The sequence below is a fragment of the Mercenaria mercenaria genome, chromosome 6 (genome assembly GCF_021730395.1).
Source record: "Mercenaria mercenaria strain notata chromosome 6, MADL_Memer_1, whole genome shotgun sequence".
Lineage (NCBI taxonomy): Eukaryota > Metazoa > Mollusca > Bivalvia > Venerida > Veneridae > Mercenaria > Mercenaria mercenaria.
The window spans coordinates 29,945,478-29,965,417 of NC_069366.1; the positions used below are offsets into that span (position 1 = coordinate 29,945,478).

At 35.1% G+C, this 19,940-nt stretch overlaps 1 protein-coding gene across 3 annotated transcripts in view; it reads right to left on the minus strand.

Annotated features, from left to right (window-relative positions):
• Nucleotides 1–4,651: 4,651 nt before the first annotated feature.
• Nucleotides 4,652–19,940, minus strand: part of LOC123550579 (15-hydroxyprostaglandin dehydrogenase [NAD(+)]-like) — an 85,123-nt gene continuing 69,834 nt past the window's right edge. Inside the window, exons 1-8 of one of the 3 annotated variants that reach the window (XM_053545524.1) lie at nt 15,202–15,406; nt 14,477–14,693; nt 11,706–11,829; nt 10,477–10,589; nt 9,035–9,131; nt 8,131–8,207; nt 7,524–7,687; nt 4,655–5,530 (exon numbers count right to left, since the gene is read on the minus strand). In XM_053545524.1, the coding sequence (XP_053401499.1) occupies nt 5,407–5,530; nt 7,524–7,687; nt 8,131–8,207; nt 9,035–9,131; nt 10,477–10,589; nt 11,706–11,829; nt 14,477–14,569 (792 nt within the window). In that variant the 5' untranslated portion in view covers nt 14,570–14,693; nt 15,202–15,406 and the 3' untranslated portion in view covers nt 4,655–5,406. Of the gene's footprint in view, nt 5,531–7,523; nt 7,688–8,130; nt 8,208–9,034; nt 9,132–10,476; nt 10,590–11,705; nt 11,830–14,476; nt 14,991–15,201; nt 15,407–19,940 lie in introns of those variants that run through there. The other 2 variants (XM_045337230.2, XM_053545525.1) reach the window with 2 other exon arrangements.

The following is a 19,940-nucleotide window of genomic DNA, read 5'->3' on the forward strand; positions in this document are numbered from 1 at the left end:
ACCTTAACTTATTGATAGTCAATCAACTGCAGCAAACCATGCATGGAAGTTTAGAAACCACAAGCGACAGAAATTATAAAAAGGTGTACATTATAAATGAGCAACTATCATTAACTTTCTATTTATCGCGTATTTTATTTAAAAGATCATGATTTAGATAGGATAGCGGTATAAAAAATGCAAAAGTTATATTGAAGACTTGAAAAGGTTTATTTTTGCTCGGAAAAACCGTGTACATTTACGAGTAGCGAACTTTCAACAGACCTTATTGATATGTACAGGAATATAACACATTTAAAATTGTTGAAGTATTATATGGTCTCTCTCAAGACTTAAACGCCGAAGTTTGTCAAATACACGACTCCGCATGACACAAGGAAAAGAGCTGCCGGCATGTCCATAGTGCATCTATCACCATTTTCAAATTAGAAGTGAGTAACATTCATAATTTATATTATCTTATATTTTTATTGATGGAATTTGCTTCCATATAACCGCACAAGGTATTGTCGTGTAAGAACACCTTTACTGCAGGTTGGCTATGAAAGCTCTTGGCCCCATAATTTACTTTAATAAAATCAAGGCCAACCTTAGAGAAAGGGTTCTAACGTGGCACTTCACTCTCTAATTTTGGAAATAACTTTATTAATAAAAAATATCAACTTGACCCTAGGAAATACCGAGATAAGTAACAGCGAAGTAACCGTTACTCGCTTTTAAAATATGCTTTACATGGTTGCGTCCCGTCGGCCGTCGGTTTTAAAATGTCTTTCGTACATGAAGGTTAGAGAAATCTTTAGATGCGTATAAAAACTTTCAACAGTTCTTCCGCTGATCATTCAAATGAACTCCTGAATAATTTAAAGGCTGACATAAAAAGATTTTTAGAGAATTTTCTGACTGTAACAAAAATATGTTATATGTAACAAACACCGATATAAAACATATTTAAACGGACTGGATTTTTCGTTATCATGTATGTATGGTAACATGACAAAAATGCGAGAGGAAAAACTGTTTCCCGCATTTATACTCCCGAATCTTGTTTCTGCTTGCCTTATTATAGTACTAGCATCGTTATCATCTAAACTTCCCAGTGCAAATTATCTATAATTTAATTAAGATGGTCGTGTAATAGTTAATGGTAATCATCCGATTACATAGATTTTATCCCCGGACCTTCCCCACCCCCAACCCCTCCCTCCTCAACATGGTAGATTTTGTTGTACTTGCATATGCTGGGTCGGATTCTTCTCAAGCGAATCGAAAACAAACATGAACAAGGCTGTTATCAATGACATTTTTATATCAATTGTTAATGCATTTAATGTCTTTAGTGTAATTATATTTATCACATGTTTGACGTTGCGGGGGTGTAATAAAGCCATTAAATAAAAATGATGATACACACTTTAGTGTAATAAAGCTTTGACGTCGACGTCATTTACGGTATAGGAGACGTTGGTCAAATTGACTTGTTTATATAGTAAAAGAAAGTGGATTTGTTGATGTTTCGACAGGAAATGATAACATGTGATAAAAAGAATATTACATTTGTGACTTTCCAGATTGAATTTATTAAACTCGTTGAATAAAATTGATAAAATGCTCAGCAGAGCTTCGCATTTTATCATTTTATTCAACTCGTTTAATAAATTCAATATGATAAGGGACTCATGTAATATCCTCTATTTTATTGCTCATTCAACATTAACAAGAATATATAACAATTTTACAAACACAAACTTCTTACAACATCGATCAGTTGACGGTCCTCCCCATCTTTGAGCAGATGACAGAAAGAAGTATGTACAAAACGATTGATATTGCACATAAATGGTATCGACATGTCCAGTGACAATAAGATATCTTGAGCAATCACAGGAAAATTGTTAAACCGCATTACGACTTGCTGTGTCGACAATACCAGCTGTTGTCCTTTGTCGCATAGCAATGCACTGCGTGAACAACGTCGGATCATGACTTTTTTTGAATTGGTGGTCTCTTACCTCTAGAAATATTGAAAGAAATGTCAATTCAAGGAACTTTTGAAATAACTTTTAAAATCAAATGCTAAGAGCTATGGGAACCTGTTCGCAACTTGACTTATGATTCTTAAAACATACTGTAAGTTCAAAAGTTTCATAGATCTAGCGATATGACAGGACGGGAACATTCGGAACAAAGAAATTCCTATAAAGCCCAACCACCCCAGTACCATAAAATAAAGTTGGACGGGTGTATTAACCGATCTGCTAATATTTTAATGTTTATCGCTGGCACGAACAAGACATTGATATCAGATAATATAAAAAAAGTAGATAAATTAGCATTTATTTATATACTGTTTACATACAAGTGTAATAACACCTACAGATGATTTAGTTAAATAAACTAATAGAATGAAAATATTTACAAGATCTGCCAACGAACTGGTTAGAACAGAACTTTTGTATTACCCGAAAACGTAAACAAAAAAACTGTTTTCCAAATATTTATCTTTTGTAACATAACGGCATGAAGGTGTGATTATGTCAGGGTGACAAAGATATAGACAGAAATTACATCTAAAGTATGCTTTGAGGTGTAAACAAACACACATTTCTTTATCTACAATCATACATGTTATTGCAGGATTTACACAAACTGCCAAGATTTAAAGTAAATAATAGAGAGAAAAAATACGTAAAAATATGTATCTGTTATGATTCATGTCAAATCAAACTGGGTCACCACACTCAGTACAATGATTTTTATGTAAGAAGCCAATAGGTAAATCTAACTTTACCGTTTTGTTAATAATTGTGTAGATTTATATTTACGAGGTATGGGTTTTTCTTTTATTGAAACCTTGATTAATATCTATCAAGCTGCCGTTCAACTTATTTAGCCAAAACTTCTTGTTGAGTAAACAAATCTACATTCATCTTCCATTCCTAATACTATTCTGCCTAATGATCAATGCATTAATTGGTATTTCAGCAAAACTGAAAGATTTACTTGCAGAAATTTTAACATTTACCGAGGATGTCACCGGGGTGTCTTTCATATTGCAAATAATAGAATGTTTAGGGGAAACGTATATACAGTATAAACACTAGAATTAAGTACATCTTATAACGAAATTAAAGTAATTTTCAGCTAGTAATTAAGCATTTTCAGATTGATTGAAAGTCTGTAAAATTACCAGCAGATTTATATTTACAAGTACCTGTATGAAGATCGTGCATATGAATAGAATACTCTGGTAAAAACAGTGAATAGGAAAAGTCACATGTATCGCCACTATAACAAGGCAGTCTGAAAAACATCTAAATCCCCCGCCACTGCTATGGATCGTGAAAGGGTAAAAGCTTTGATTTTAGCCGTAGCCGTGACCTTGACCTTGAACTGACATGGCTGACTCATGAATTCTGCACAACGTCTTGATGAGGTGATCATTTGACCAAAGTTTCATAAAAATCCTTCAAGGGGTTTAGGAGATACAGAGCTGAAACCTTTGACCTTCAGTTGTGACCTTGACCTTGAGTTGTCATGGCTGACTCATGAGTTCTTGATGAGGCGATCATATGACCCAAGTTTGATGAAAATCCTTCAAGGGGTTTAGGAGATACAGAGCTGAAACCTTTGACCTTCAGTTGTGACCTTGACCATGAACTGACATGGCTGACTCATGAATTCTGCACAACGTCTTGATGAGGTGATCATTTGACCAAAGTTTCATGAAATTCCTTCAAGGGGTTTAGGAGATACAGAGCTGAAACCTTTGACCTTCAGTTGTGACCTTGACCTTGAGTTGACATGGCTGACTCATGAGTTCTTGATGAGGTGATCATTTGACCCAAGTTTGATGAAAATCCTTCAAGGGGTTAAGGAGATACAGAGTGGACACCAAATGGAAGGCTCAAACCTTCGACCCTAAGTTGTGACCTTGACCTTGAGCGGCATGTTGACTCATTATTTCTGCACATCGTTCTGATGAGGTAATCATTTGACCCAAGTTTTATTAAATTCCTTCAAGGGTTAAGGAGATATAGAGTGGACACGAAATGGAAGGCTCAAACTTTGACCTTCAGTTTGTGACCATGACCTTGAGCCAACAAGGCTGACTTATAAGTTCTGCACATCGCCTTGATGAGGTGATCGTTTGACCCAAGTTTGATGAAAATCCTTCAAGGGTTTAGGAGATATAGAGCGGACACAAAATGGAAGGTTCAAACCTTTGACCCTAATTGTGACCTTGACCTTGAGCCGGCATGACTGACTCATGTGTTCTGCACATCATCTTGATGAGTGATCTTTGACCTAAGTTTTATAAAATTCCTTCAAGGGATTTAAGAGATATAGAGCGGACACAAAATGGAAGGCTCAAACCTTTGACCTTGAGTTGTGACCTTGACCTTGAGCCGGCATGGCTGACTCATGGGTTCTGCACATCGTCTTGATGAGGTGATCATTTGACCCAAGTTTTATCAAATTCCTTCAAGGGGTTTAGGAGATATAGAGCGGACACAAAATGGCAGGCTCAAACCTTTGACCTTGAGTTGTGACCTTGACCTTGAACCAACAAGGCTGACTCATGGGTTCTGCACATCGTCTTGATGAGTGATCATTTGACCCAAGTTTCATGAAAAATCCTTCAAGGGTTTAGGAGATATGGACCGGACACGATTTTGTTACGGACGGAAGGACGGAAGGACGGACGGAAAGACGGACGGAAAGACGGACGGACGGAAGGACGGACGGAGACCATTCCTATAATCCCTCCGCCACGACGGGGGATTAATCAAACTTTTAAGATGACAAAAAGTTGAAATTTTTATCAGCCACAGAGTTTATAACATAGATGTAGATGAAAATGATACTTCTTTTTATGTTACAAATTATTATTCTCAGTTATAATAAATGTAAAAAGGAGAAAATTCAGATACATTTAGAAATTGAATACATATAAATTCGAAAAGCTAAATCTCTTTCACTACTAAAATTTAATCAGAACACAAAATGTATATATTGTGTTGATGTTTAGAGAAATGATATGCGTTTGAATGCTATTTGAAGCATCAATCAAATGAATTCCTACACATGTTAAATTGTTCATGCTAAAATAGTTCTGGAAAAAAGGTTATATTGTACATTTGTCTACATTTGTCGAGTAAACCCTAACATATTACGAAACACCGACATATTGTTTACAACATATTCGATTTGAAACTTGAACAACTGCTTTTCTGTTACTCATGTATGGAAGCATGGCACAATTGCAAGAGTAAAAACAGTATCCCGCACTTTTTATGAATGTCTAAACTTCTTGCTGTCTGTTTCCCTTACATCATCAGCATCAATTTTCTAAACACAATTCATTGTCCTGCCTTCTTATGTCACTGACTCGGACAAACATACACGTTACACATTCTCCACAGCCAATGTACAATACTGATTTCCAGTCTTTTTGGCACATCTGAGTATCAGACCATTCTTACTGTCGTCTTCAATCATTTCCATAAATACTGCTGCAATTTCCTCCACGCTGAAATATTATATTGTAGCATTTACCTTAAATGTATTCTATTTATCACGATTACTTATCTATATCAACTTGTTAAAGAAATTGCTAGATTTTTGCTCACAGCTAATGCTAAAGTTATGTGCAGCAATGACGTCCGCTTTCCTCGCATCTGAATTTGTGAAGGTTCTGATTACGTAATACGCTAGTATAAGTTGGCCTAACTAATATAAAGGAACCAGTGTGGGAACCATCTGGTCTAGTCGCGTAATGGCTGCCAGGTATTTGAACACTAATTTTTCACTTGGCATGGCCAGAGAGGTCTAAATTAAAGCTGGTTTCTGTTTAAATTTCCTTGTGGGTGTATTTTTGACATTTTGGGAGAACAATTCGGAGAGGAGGTTGCATTTTGTGAAGTGAAACTCAATTTTAGTATGAGTAGTACTTCCAGGTCACAGCAGTGTGATTTTGATGTGATTTTACAGTAATCAAATGTGACAAGAGAAATCTCTCTCAGAAGATATATGACCCCTACTTTTTTCTTCATTTTATGTCAGTTTTACCATAACTGTTTAAAATGAAGTTAGGATTTGTTCTCTAAAATGGGTCTAGCTATGGATGGTAGCTCATTGAAAATTGCAGTTTTATATAGAATTTATATAGGGAAAACTATCTATTGTATTGTGACCGAAGTATAACACAGGTTTTAGCTTGATGTCAGGCATATGCGTCTGATCTGTGGTCCACAATTTTATACCAGGACAATTTCCTTACAAGCTACTTATAATTTTTCCATATGAATCAGACAAGGAGGCAAATGCCTTTAAAAACTTTTCACAGATTTGATAACTATCACGACAGCGGCTGTAAAAAGTCTCCCCGTACTTGAACTCGATGTTGTTATTGTCCTTTGGGATTATGGAGAGTATTCAACTTTATCTGAGCCGCGCCATGGGAAAACCAACATCGTGGCTTTGCGACCAGCATAGATCCATGCTGTTCGCTAACGGTTTCTCTAATTCCAATAGGCTTTGAAAGCGAACAGCATTGATCCTGACCGGACTGCGCGGGTGCGCAGGCTGGTCTGGATCCATGCTGGTCGCAAATGCACTATGTTGGTTTAATCATGGCGCGGCTCATTTGAATAGAATTCCGTTTAAGCCGGTGTTAAGGGCCTTGGGGATGTTGCACATTTCCTTACCTCTCATGTACAGACTCCATCAATCCGAATATTCTATCATTTTCATTGGTTGCGTTTTATCTTTCCAACGGATCTTTTGAAATATTTTATTACTTATCTCAACAGCGGTCTTGAAGTGCCATGTGGAGACTGTAAAACGTCTCTCCGTACTTGAACTTAATATTGTTATAATTTCTTGTCCTTTTAACAGACCTTTGGTTTTGCAAGTGCTAGGGTGGATAAGGTGTGTTTGACAGTGCACATTTCGGTAGCTCTCATGAACAGACTCAATCAAAGAGTTGACACTTCTTTTCTTGGTTGCGTTCCTTCATTCCAAAGGACTTTTACAAAGGTCTTATTTTAGAAGTATTGTCTTTTTTCTGATAGACAAGAATTTAGCTTTCTCTTTCACTGACTTTTCTCATGGTCTCTTAAACTTGAACCAGTGCTATTGGAACTGTCATGTGGTCTTGATACATTGAACAATTTGTAAACCTTTCTTGAACATTCGTCGACTGATTTTGAAGCAATGGACTAAATAAGAACAGCAAAGATGTTGAGTTGTGTCACTGGTCTTGTGTCGATATATCTATCACGGTATCTTCACATAAGTATCGATATTGGCTTCTTGGAATTCTTTCAAGGCGTTATTATTTATATGGACCTTACACAGAATCTAATGGACGGGCAAAAGTAATTCTATGCCACGCCTTTTTCAAACGGATAATGAAAATATTTCAAGTGATAAAAGCTCTAAATATTGTCGCTTTTAGTGTTCTTACAAACGCATTAAGTGACTATGCTTTTTGAAACATGATATCGGTAAATGTTTCTTACGACATAACTCCTATATGTTCTATGAATGCGTTGACTTTGGTCATGTCTCCACCAATAACCTGAGTACCGTCCCCTGATGACAGGTTCTGTAGCATTGGCGTGTCTACAAATGCTGGACATAACACCATAAGCCGGATATCAGACTTTACTGCTTCTTCTGAAATCTGTAAATGCAAAAGGCATCTATCAGAATAGTTTCAATGTAGAATATTTGATGGAATTTTAGTACTTATCAGTCATGATCCCATTCTTTAATATCTCTCAGTATTGATAGATTTATTTAAAATATTGGTAAAAAGAAAGCAATATACCTCAATAAATCGTGTGAACTTTGTTCAGTCAAATAATGCATTTATTCGGTGAACTACCTAGAGAAAAACGTACATACGTAAGGATGCAAATGGTAAAAGAATTGTGTTCAGCGAATGTAAGACGTTAAAATGACATATTGCCATCCTTCTATCGCTTTTCTACATTCTAACACCATATCCATCCTGCAAGTGGGTGATAGGAAATGGTACGATATGAACAAGACAGTAGTTCCTTCGAATCAGTAATAGTATATGTGTACGATTATAGATCCACTGATGACAATAATTGTAATTACCGCATAACACCGTGTAGCATGAACAATGCCAGCTTTTGTACACCCGTATGTTGGTGAGAAAGGGTTTGGATTGATTCCTAAAACAAAGAATAGTTATTATCGCAGCATTTTGTCAATGATTTATACTAAACTCGTGTATAAATCTTGCCGTATTACTAGCTTGTTGCTCACTCAACCTTTAGTTTCACAGAAATATTACAGAATCTACGATTTCATGATCACACAGAAGAAATAGATTTATTAAACGGATTAACTGGATGAACTTGCGACTGCAGAAGAAGATACTAAGTATCCTACGGCATTTCAGGCTCAGGCAGGTACTGCAGATCTTTCTTTACTTTTCTTTTAGTTATACATGTATATACAGGTATAAATGTTGTCCTGGGTTTCATTTTACATAATAACCATGTAATATTCAAACATAAGACGTTGAATTGATAAAAGCGGTATATGTACTAAATTAAATAGAATGTATATAGCTAATGGGTACAAGGCGTCCTAAAGCTTAATACTGATGTAGAACATGTTGAAATATGTGGATTAGATTAAATGTTATAGATAAATATTATATCTGTGTAGACATTCCTGATTTGATTCTATTTTCCTATAGTTCATTCTTTTTGGGGGGACAGTTCATTCTTTTTGGGGTAAAGGAAGTGGATACAGTTCAAAAAGGTATTTCACTGACAAACAAGTAATATTGAATTCGTTTAATGAAGTGATTAGTAGAATGTTTGCAACAGAATGAAGGTACGTGCTTTTTGGAAGTGATTAAAAGAAGCGAGGCGCCATGCTGTTTAAAGTGTATTATGCTAATGTTTAAAAGAGGAACTACATTCAGTTTAAAAACAGGAAAAGACAAAATACGAGGAAAGATACTGAAATGTAATCATTTATGACAGACCTCCAGCACTGGCAACATTTACAATGATCCCTCCATTTCCGCCATTATCTTTACTGAGGTAGTGCATGCCTAGTCTGGTCCCTCGGATGGTCCCTTTCTGTAAGGAATGAATGGTGTATATCTTATAATTGTAAAAAAAGTAAAACATGCCCCAAATCTAATTCAATATATTTCTGCCATTCAGCACCCTGAATTCAAGAAAACGACGCTTTCTGGTTTGAAATACATTTAAAGTGAAAAACATCCATAAAGTTACCAAATCAAAATTCAATAATATTGTAACATTGCAGACAGCCGGAACTAGTACAGTGTATCAAACATTTTATATCTCCTTATGCTATACACGGTCTTGTGCGTGTTACAGTTCAGAGGAAAACTTTTGGCGAAAATTATTCATCTATATTATATCGCATAGCAAGTAACAATTATACGGTTTTACTCATAGTATAGACAAGTGGATTGACTTACAAAAAATTTCTCCACCACATACTTAATATTGGTGTAAGAATTTGCGATCTAAAAAGATAATTGGACAAAATATGACTGTATGACGAAGTTATTTTTTCTTATGTATATCTTTAGATTTAAAGTAATGGAAATGGAAATTAAAGAAGTGCAGAATAATGTTCAGTAGATATAGGTTTAGTATTATGTAGAAGAAAGCGGTAGGGAGCGACTTGGGGATGGATGTCTAATCGTTACTTTTGGATACTTTCGTTCACCTCAGTCAAACCGTCCCTATATCCCAATGTAGTTATGATATAGGTTTAGTACGGACATGTAGAAGAAAGCAGTAGGGAGCGACTTGGTGATGGATGTCTGATCGTTACTTTTGGATACTTTCGTTCACCTCAGTCAAACCGTCCCTATATCCCAATGTAGTTATGATATAGGTTTAGTACGGACATGTAGAAGAAAGCAGTAGGGAGCGACTTGGTGATGGATGTCTGATCGTTACTTTTGGATACTTTCGTTCACCTCAGTCAAACCGTCCCTATATCCCAATGTAGTTATGATATAGGTTTAGTACGGACATGTAGAAGAAAGCAGTAGGGAGCGACTTGGGGATGGATGCCTGATTGCTACGGTTGGATAGTTTCTTTTGCTTCAATCAAACAGTCTGGATTTTTCAATGTAGTGATGAAATATTCTTTCATTGTCTTTATCCTTTAATGCTGTATTACCAAAGAGAATAGTCTTTATTGGAAAAGGTTAATACCTGCTAAATTCATTTATAAGTAATGTGCGTATGTTGTCGTAATATGTGCATTGGAAAAATAATGGTAGGTTGTTTCAGGCCGTCCGCATGGCGAATTTGTGGAGCCATCTGTGTGTAGTTACTCAGTAGGATCGACCTATTTAGTACTTCTACGACATGTAACGACCTCGGTGTATGTCGACATTCGGTTACTGGCTTTCATTACATATCATTATATTCTTACCATGTTGACATCAACTACTTTTTCCCACTTGTCGTCTGATTCACTAGCAATACCTGCGTTGTTTACAACTATGTCAATCCCGCCCAACTCATCTTTCGTCTGCTTGAAGGCCTCTGCAAATAATATTGTGAACATAATTAACTACTTCTTGCTAAACATTTGTGGATACCTTATGTTTAATTTTTATCACCTTTTCCGACCACGCTGTTCTTACGCTGATCAGTTTTTCGTCGCATTCAACTCTTTACACAAAACATTTAATAAATATATAATCTGATACAAATTAAATATCAAACTATCATCAATGTAGTTTCCAGAATATCATTACCTTCCCCTGAATTCTAGATCTTTAAGTCGCAACTTTTCAAAACACAGATCACGCCATGTATTTGATCTGAACGTTATCGTCTTTCAAAACAGGCCATAAGTATTGTTCTCAATAGAGAGAAAAACCGAAATTGATTGGCACCAATTTGAATTTTAACAAACAATTTGAAATCAATCTTTTTCGTTTACTTTTTATACGCCCGAAGGGACGTATTGTGTTATGACGCCGATTTCTGTTCGTCCGTTTTCCGGATTTCGAAGAAACTTGGCACAACCGTTCACCACCTCAAGACGGCGTGCAAAGCCATGTTTCGGATGGCTCGCTTCAAGATCAAGGTCACACTTAGGGGTCAAAGTGATTTCGTGTCCGCTCTATAACTCTTGAACTCCGTGAAATATAAAAAAATCTTATCACACATTTTCGCCACATCGAGACGACGTGCAGAGCACATGTTTCGTATGACACGCTTCAAATTCAAAGTAACACTTACGGGTCAAAGGTCATACCTTCGGGTGTATATTGCTCCTATGTGCGATGCTCTTGTTTGGATATTCAAGCACCTTTGCCAGATGTTCAAAAGGTTCCTGCTTGTATTTACTTTGCTGCTTTTGCAAACGATACAGTTGAAACTGTATATCTCGGATACCAAGGGATCAAGCGTTTTACTTAGAGATATCAGAAGTTCTACTTTAAATGAGATTTTGTGCACGCACGTGTTTTCGGGACTGGACTGGAAGATGTGAGATATCGAGGTATCGAGTTACATAAGTAAATAAAGGAAAACAGTTGTAAGAGACAATCTTAACTACAGAATCAGACATTTTAGAATTTAAATGTTACAATATCAACGTAAAGCGTATGGATTTAATGTAAACCAATATTGCCAGATGACTGTAAATACCTTCAAACTCTGTCTGAGATGTGACGTCACATTTACAGAATATAGCTTTGCCATCTCCGTGCTTTGCATTAAGTTCATTCACTGTAGTCTCTCCGCTCTGACGGTTGAAATCCACCACACATACCTTAATGTCAAAATGCATTGTAAATTGACTTATTAGAGAGTGCCATCTGTTAAATATTACCAGGAGCACCATCTTACTGGTTATAATACACAAATTTGCACGATTTTCTGTGGGGAATACATGAAAATATGTTCACAAAAATACAGAAACAGTAAACAGGACTGCGGACAAAGTACAAGGGCAGTACAAATGTTACATGTAAGTTATTTCAGTTTTAAGAACTAATCTTAAAGAGGAGTATTTATAATTTCGCTAATCAAATTGAGTTACATGTACAACGTATGAAAGGTAATTTCACACACATTTAAAACATTCTATGTAAAGGAAAGGAAAGTAATTGACACACAAAAATAGTTCACTTAAAGTTAATGCATTAAAGAGAAAAAGGCCCCACCTGTTGTAAGAGTAACTACACTGGTCGCAGAATTGACTACGTCACAACAGCAACAATTGTTAACATTAATTTAATGTAGTAGTATATGAACAGGACTATTTCTGTCTACTTTATATTAGTGTTTTAGAAGAAATAATAAAGTTGATTTTTTACGATATTGAAAGACTACTTTTGTGTATGTGTAAATGCTTTTTTGTTAGGTCACACCTACAAATATAGGTCATGTGGCGACTTCCCTGTTTTTGATGTCGAAGGAAAACTTCAGGCGCACCTTCGCGCATTATTACATCAAGGACGGGCATCAAGGCAGAACCGCTATTCTTCCGTTAGCGAGACTCGAATTCACACCGGTGAGGGGCAAGCGATTCAAAGTCAGCGACCTTAACCACTCGGATATAGAACCTTCAGTCTGAAATGCGGCATAGAATTAATAAAAACCTGTCTTTGAAATAGTACTTTCTAAATTTTAAAATATTTGAGACATAGATCTATAGGGGTGCCAGGCAAAAGTCATCTCAATAATTTGTTCTGACTCTACAAAGTACAATACAAGTAAAATATGAAAATGGAAATCGAACCAAATTTTTATCCATTTATCAAGAGCGAAGGTTCGAAATACTTTACAGAAGCTGTGTTTTGGCTGTGCCATGTGTTTGTGATTATTTTGAATACAAGCGTTGGTACGACTCTAGTTTGACAAACTAAAAAGAACGATTCACTGATTACACATGATTGTTGAATTTGATAGCGAAATATCAACTTACCCTGAATGAAGAAAAGATACAAATAAGAGTAAATAAAACAATCTTTAAAATACATCAATTCTGATTATCATACATGTTTTTTTTGTCAGCCCAAATCAAGAAATGTAGATCTACGTCGTGGACGTTTTTTTTTTCGTTTTTTTTTTTTGTTTTCGTTTTTATCTTTTTTTTTTTTTTTTTTTTTTGCTAATTGGGAGTCAATTTTCAGCACTTTCTTGCGATTTGAAACTACCTGGGCTTTAGCAGGACATATCAGCTTTTCATCTACGAAAACATATTTGTACTCAACACAAACCCCCAGCCCGTAACGGAGCAAAGGTATATTATGAAGACTTTTGGAATTTTGTAAAAATCGTTCAAAAGGACCTTTTTTGATGATGTCTAAAAGTGTCAGTATATGTTAAGGATATCAGATAATTCCGTATTTGAGAGATGCAAACTAGAGATTTCAGAATATTTTCAAAATGAATTTGGTGTAATAAATGTTGGTTCTACGGAAGCGTGAAATGGCCATCAGACGCTAAAAGTTTTAGGTTACAAGTGCGGAAAGGATATGGAGTAGAGATGATTAGAATTTGTACACTGAATATATACAAGCGTAATCAGATGCAGGATTTACAAGACATAAACTATTCAAATAAGAATATTTCTAGGGGAGAATTCGAAAGAGATCAAAGTATATATAAATAAAGAAACACTTGGCCTTCTTTCGCATTCACCACTCGAGTTGTATTTTGCATACCCTTTCACCGATCATACGCAAACATTTCAGTTTATATCCTAGATTGCGTTGATAGAACAAGAAACGTTTAAATTAGGTATTGAAGTAAACAAACATATCTATAGATTTTAATTTATGGCACACTGTTTTGTATGATTCATATAAACTGCCAAAAAATAAAGTAAATAAGAGAGAGAAAAATGATAACATTGTATACGTAATAGTAACTTGTTTATTTTATGATTCTACAATTTGATGTAAGAGCAATAAAGAATGGATGGCTTTATAGTTTGCTGGGGTATTTGAGAAGCTTTATATTTTCTGCATATACGACAAAGCCGGACATAATTTTTTTAAAGCATATAATTGTTCATAATTCACCATGCTTAAGATGTAAAACCTTGTTTTTAAACTCTCTCTCGATATAGATATTTTTTCTTTCACAAGCGTGTTTCTTATATTTTTTTCACAGATCTTCTAGCCTGATTTTTATTTAAATTTAACTCAGTTTGAAGATTTTTAAAAGGATATATCGAAACACATAGTATAATACATATAGTATGGTATACTGCAGCATTCATTGTTTTGAAGTTTAGGCTTAATGCGATAGGTCAGCGGGTTCTACGCTTACCGCTTGCGTATTGCACAGAAAGCAAGGTAAAAATCCTCCATAGTACACGATAGCTTCGGTTCTCGAAATAACGGTTCGCCGGGATGGGGACGAACTGGATTCAATAAAAAGTGTACAGTCCAAAAAAAGAGACATACCTTTGCCCCAGCAGCTACTAGGGTCTCTGCAAATCCTTTTCCCATCCCAGAGGCGCCTCCCGTAATCAGTGCTACTTTCCCGTCCACTTTCATCTTGTTGTATGTTCCCCCTCGAAGTTTTTTTAACAGTCCTTCATGTCAATTAAAATCTGTTATCTATAATTCACATGCTATATGTGTCAATGCTCCGTATATAAATGTTTATGTCCGATATAACCTGAATAATACACTGTATATATTACATTTTATATTTAAAGGGTATTGGGTATCCTTTTATTATACTTTGATTCATATGTTGATATATCGCATATCAAGTTGTTTAGTTTTATATATGAAATGCTTTGTCAGATATCATCATTTTGCACAAAATATTTTGGCAGAATGCATATTACGCTCATTTGCAAGATAATTACTATTTATCCTATCAAAAAGATCAAGGAATTAATTAGCAGTGAAACAAAACTAACTAATTCCAATCCAGTTCGTGTAATAGAATTCCCATATCAAATGATTTATAGCTGTTTCGCTTTAATGAATATTTACAATTACAATGATAAGCGATATACAAAATACATTTTATGTACTTTTGTAAATAAGAAGTCAGTAAGTTTAGTTACGCCAGCGTATTGATATCAACTAAGGTTTAATTTCTTTACCCATTGAAATTACAAAACAAAACAAAGTTATCATTGAATCCATGTTATATTTATATTGCCTAAACTAACCTGATTTTTTTACTTAACCATAGATGCCGCCGGGACGACTTTCATCGCACGTAATGATATATAACTATTGTTTAAACGTTTAAAGTTTACATTTAGTACAAATAATTTTCTCCTCACATATTCCATTTTCTCAAAGCCTTAATAAAGCCCTGTACATTCCATGTTTTTGGTAGATGTTTACATCCCCATTCGTCGAAAATTGCGATATTTGCACAATTTAATACCTCTAAAAATTGATGTAGTGCTGTTAGAAATTCAATGCTGTATTCATTTACCACTATTATAATATTTATCAAAGTTTGGGCCTGCATAAAAAAGATATTTTGCAAAATAAATGCTAGTTGAAATGATTATATATTGTTGTAAAACACTTCATTTACCAATTTATTAGATATTTCTATATCTACTATAAATCAAATAAACGATTTCATTAAAATACAAATTCATAGGCTGATTGTCCTTTCAATAAACAGTATTTTACTTCTACAAATATAAGAACGAGTGGGTGTAAGCTATTTAATTACAATATGTACTGAAGAATCAATTAATATTCAGTTCTTACTGTTATAGGCATACAGACACTAAATAGCCTGAGCACCTATGAAAAAAATGGTAGTCGCATAATGGCGGATTCAAATAGTTCTCAGTATTTTTTTGCTGTAAGAAGGATTTTTCCTTGAAATCATTGCTATATATTGGTTGAAATCATATTGCATGCCTATACTTGACATACTGGTAGCATTTGCATGTTGAAAAAAGACTCCAAACTGATTTAACATGTGAAATTTATTCATACACCCCTACCCTAAATTGTGATTGTCATTTCAGTGTAAAAATTACGGTGTGTCCGTTTGACCAGAAATATTTTTCTTGCATCAAACATGACCCCTACTTTTCTTTAGATATTTTTACAGTATAAATGTTGCTCTACAAGAAAATGTAAGTTAAAGAAATTTAAAATGGGTCTAGGTGTGTATTGCAGCATTGTGAAAACTTGTCATTTTATATAGAATATATAGTGGCGGCTATTTAGTGTGTTATAACCTGTAATGCACGCATGATGACATTCGGCAACTTCCGTGTGCGTATTCTCCGTATTCTATTTCGGCATCCTTCGGTCATATTCATAAGAACATAGCCGCTGAATGCAGAATTCGCATACGGAGAATCCGTAAAAGAACGAAAATTGCCGATTGTCAACTACCTTAAAGTTGAATGTGAAGCATTGCTCCTTGACAGACGCTTACAAAACAACAATCACCGGAGTCCATTATTTTCAGACAGATATTTTGTTCAAGTAAGCTGACTATTAAATAAAGCTTAGTTCAATATTGTCTGTTGATATATTTACTAATTGCTTGTACATGCAGTGAAGTTAATATGTACAGAGTAAGATACGCAAGAAGCAGTTTGCTGATGTGTTAAACATCTCTGGAGTTGCCTAGTAAGGAGTTCAGTCTATGGGTTTTTACGTATTTAGAGTTGCTTGGTAAGACGTTCCGTCTATGGATTTAACGTATTTAGAGTTGCTTGGTAAGACGTTTAACGTATTTAGAGTTGCTTGCTAAGACGTTCCGTCTATGGATTTAACGTATTTAGAGTTGCTTGGTAAGACGTTTAACGTATTTAGAGTTGCTTAGTAAGACGTTCCGTCTATGGATTTAACGTATTTAGAGTTGCTTGGTAAGACGTTCCGTCTATGGATTTAACGTATTTAGAGTTGCTTGGTAAGACGTTTAACGTATTTAGAGTTGCTTGGTAAGACGTTCCGTCTATGGATTTAACGTATTTAGAGTTGCTTGGTAAGACGTTTAACGTATTTAGAGTTGCTTGGTAAGACGTTCCGTCTATGGATTTAACGTATTTAGAGTTGCTTGGTAAGACGTTCCGTCTATGGATTTAACGTATTTAGAGCTGCTTGGTAAGACGTTCCGTCTATGGATTTAACGTATTTAGAGTTGCTTGGTAAGACATTCCGTCTATGGATTTAACGTATTTAGAGTTGCTTGGTAAGACGTTTACCGTATTTAGAGTTGCTTGGTATAACGTTCCGTCTATGGATTTAACGTATGTAGAGTTGCTTGGTAAGACTTTTAACGTATTTAGAGTTGCTTGGTAAGACGTTCCGTCTATGGATTTAACGTATTTAGAGTTGCTTGGTAAGACGTATAACGTATTTAGAGTTGCTTGGTAAGACGTTCCGTCTATGGATTTAACGTATTTAAAGTTGCTTGGTAAGACGTTCCGTCTATGGATTTAACGTATTTAGAGTTGCTTGGTAAGACGATTAACGTATTTAGAGTTGCTTGGTAAGACGTTCCGTCTATGGATTTAACGTATTTAGAGTTGCTTGGTAAGACGATTAACGTATTTAGAGTTGCTTGGTAAGACATTCCGTCTATGGATTTAACGTATTTAGAGTTGCTTGGTAAGACGTTCCGTCTGTGGATTTAACATATCTGGTGTTGCCTTGTAAGAAGTTCCGTCTATGGGTTTAACATATTTGATATTGCTACGAATAAAGACTGTCGTCTCTCGCCTTCAGTATTTCAAATAAACTTACCATGTAACCGTTAACGATTGTCAACCCTACCAAATTCTTCTTTCGTCCGCTTGAATGCTTTTGCAAAAAAAAAATGAATGTATTCACAGCTTCTTCTTGCACAATCAATTTATCTTAGTATACGAGAATTTTAAGTAGTCATAATGGAATGCAATGTAAAGCATATTTCATTATTCTAAAAATGATTAAAACAGGTGCCTAGGAAATGTAAGAATTTCAAAGCATTTCCATGTTCATACAGAGAATGTTTCCCGTATTTCCTTCAAAACTGACAACTGAAGTTAGATTTACCTTCTCTGCAAAAACTTATTAAGCATTTAAAGTGTAAATATAATTAAGAACACGCATTGAAAACGTTATAGAACATTTCCTAGCAGATTTTCAAAAGTTTTGCATACACAACATAATTTCCAAAATTCAGAAAGAACTTTACTATTCCACTCTTTTCTACTGATCAGACATGTTTTATGCCGCTTTTCGATAAAAATTCAGTAATAAAATTATATGTGTAAGGCTATTGGTTTCTTTCGATTCTTTGCTAGTATTTCAACATGTTTTCTGTCAGGAACTGGCAAAATGAGTTACAGTCGAAGGATGCAAAGCGTCGAAGTCGCTCACCATACCTCGTGTGGGATTTGAACATTAGGACCCCTTATTGGAAGACTTTCAAGATAATTCAATATATGGTTAAAACGCATACCGTCCTCGGCATACGCAAGAATATAGATATGTACAATTTCTGACTTGATGAAATACAATATGTGGCTTCATTTTTCTCTTGAATGCATTTTATCTATTTTGTTTTTGTTTTGCTGTTTTTGCGAATTAGAGCAAGATATTGCAGCAATCCAAGAGTTTTTAATGATGTCAACTCTTTGAAGCTAGGATTTTATTCGTCAAGCGTATAGATTTAATGTAAACTTATGCCGTTAGTTGTACAAACCGTGCCTAAGATGTGACGTCATATATTTACAGAAAATGGCTTTACAATCACTGTGTTTTTTTTGTGGTTTACTGAGGTCTCTCAATATTGACTTAAACATACTTAAATTTGAAATAAAATGTTTTAGTAAAGAAGAAAATCGTAAGTGTTATTCTTAAATACGAAATATCAGCTACAGCCATAATACATTTGCCTGCGAGTGAATTTCTTCGCCTGGACAGCAAAACGAGCATGTAAATTGGAATATAAAATCACACTTAATGCAAAATGTGAACAGACATACATTTGTATTTCAAATGTGTGACTGACTTTTCTAAAAGCAAATGAAAGTATTTTTTTTTATTTTTCAAGGCTCACATATACGTACAGTACATGAAGGGTACTACACGTGCATCGAAATGCTTTTAAGCAAACAAAAGGGAAGCAATCAAAACCATTCTTGTTTAGTAAATGTATTACGTATTAAGACACTGGCGTAGGAGCGATCTTAAAGTTGAGAGGTGCAGTCAATAGGGTAGGCAACGATATAGACCTTCAAAAAATACTCATTATTTATAATTTCTTTATAAGTACACCTAAATGCTTTCTCAAATTGTCTGTTTGCCATTTACATGCACTGTTATTTCTGAGAAAAAAATCAAAGAGGTTTGGTTTGGGGGGCTAGCATATTGGCCGACCCTCCCCCTGATCCCTCTTCTACGCCTATGGAAGCGCAGCAATTATTCACCAATACAGCTACCTTCTTTCTTTTACAGAGTTATTAATGTTGAATTAGACTTGCTGTTGAATTTTGCATTTTTAAAAAGACTACTCGAGTATTTATATATTTCAAATAAAAGATACTTAGAACTAAAAGAATCCTTTTGCAATGCTGTCTGTTTGTGTCCCCTCTAAAGTAAGTTTCACTTACATTTTATATCCGTCTTGACTTGCTTACCAAATACCAAAATACAAAACATGTAATACAGAGTGAAAATATAACAAAATAACCTGGGGACTGCAACTTTTATTCTGGAGAGCACAGAGTTATGAGCAGGCAGCTAGCTTTGGCACTGAAGAGGTGTCATTTACTTTCCATTATTATTTAAGCTGTGCATATAGTATGGCTGAAGTTTGACAAAACAACAATATTGATAGAAAAGTGGTAGAATGTCTATAAATTATATAAGTATGGAATCATTGTGTTATTTTTCATATCCAAGAATCTAGAAATCTAGATTATACGCTGTAGCG